The sequence below is a fragment of the Propithecus coquereli genome, unplaced genomic scaffold (genome assembly GCF_000956105.1).
Source record: "Propithecus coquereli isolate 6110/MARCELLA unplaced genomic scaffold, Pcoq_1.0 Scaffold70, whole genome shotgun sequence".
Lineage (NCBI taxonomy): Eukaryota > Metazoa > Chordata > Mammalia > Primates > Indriidae > Propithecus > Propithecus coquereli.
This window is the reverse complement of record NW_012153063.1, coordinates 2,807,839-2,809,177: the sequence shown is the minus strand read 5'-3', so window position 1 is coordinate 2,809,177 and position 1,339 is coordinate 2,807,839. Positions and strand designations below refer to the sequence as shown.

Sequence of the window (1,339 nt, the reverse complement as noted above, 5' to 3'; positions counted from 1 at the left end):
GGGAGGAGGGGAAGGGTATATGCATACACAAAGAGCGCAATGCGCACCACCCGAAGGATGGACATATTTGAAACTCGGACTTGGGGGGGGTGGGCAAGGGCAACATACGTAACCTAAACATCTGTACCCCCATAATATGCTGAAATAAAAAAAAAAAAATTCCATCTCCTAGAGAGGAAATAGAAAATGAGCGTGCAAGTATTTGTTAAAAGCTAACACAGCGTTCACAGCAATCTCAGAGTCTAAATTTTACCTTGACAATCCCATGCCCCAACCCACCAAGCTCATCTGTTGTTTGATTGGATGAGTTCTGGACGAGGCTCATTTGCGTTTTCTGACCCTCCTCTCTGTGGACCGAACAGACAAGCTCCCACAGGATCCGACTGTACGAGAGAGAAGACCACAAAGGCCTCATGGCGGAGCTGAGTGACGACTGCTCCTGCATCCAGGACCGCTTCCACCTCAGCGAGGTCCGCTCCCTCCACGTGCTGGAAGGCTCCTGGATCCTCTACGAGCTGCCCAACTACCGCGGGCGTCAGTACCTGCTGAGGCCCCAAGAGTACAGGCGGCCCCAGGACTGGGGGGCCATGGATGCCAAGGCAGGCTCTTTGCGGAGAGCAGTGGATTTATACTAAAATAGGTTAACACTACCATTTTCTCATTTTGGAACCTAATAAAGTATTTAGTCTGTATTGTTGGCAATTGCTGACTTCTGTTTTTCCTTCCTCGTGTGCAAATCGATTCACCTGTCAATGCTCCTTGTTAAAGTTCGAGAAGTGAATAGGGGAAGAGAGAGGGGTCTGTTCAGAAAGGACTTCAAGGCAGAGTTTGAACAAGACTCAGAAGTGGGAGTGGAGGCAGGACGTGGCCTGCCGGAGAAAGAAGAGGGAGGTCAAGGCTAGAGACATGGGAGCTGGCTGACTACTGAGAAGAGAGGCATTCACCCTAGTCCCTTGAGGAACAATATTCCAGAAGTTTCCTCTGACCCAAGAAGTGGGAGGAGGCCACCAAAGGCAAAGCCAGATGAGTGGTGAGGTCAAGGCTAACTTGGCAAACAACCTGATTAGATTATATCAGGAATTGTGGTTTTGTTTACTTTCAAGCACAGTATTGTAGAACTAATGCAAGAGCTGTCATTGGCCATTGCCATGCCTTTGTACAAAGTTAAAGACCATCTATCTTCCTCTAACACAGCTCCTGACCTAGACTATAACTTTTAGCCAGTACCACCTCTGGTCCCAACACTGTGCAAAGTACAGAAAATGCACGGCTATACATGGCACAAGCTAATGCAAATAAATTAATGAGATACACATCAATCTTTTACATAGACATGCAT

General features: G+C 47.6%; 1 protein-coding gene across 1 annotated transcript in view; it reads left to right on the top strand.

The window, feature by feature from the left end:
- The window catches only part of CRYGC (crystallin, gamma C), a 2,132-nt gene extending 1,430 nt beyond the window's left edge, over positions 1–702 (top strand). Inside the window, exon 3 of the mRNA XM_012661220.1 lies at positions 363–702. Within this exon, the coding sequence (XP_012516674.1) occupies positions 363–635 (273 nt within the window). The 3' untranslated portion in view covers positions 636–702. The remainder of the gene's footprint in view (positions 1–362) is intronic.
- Positions 703–1,339: the final 637 nt, after the last annotated feature.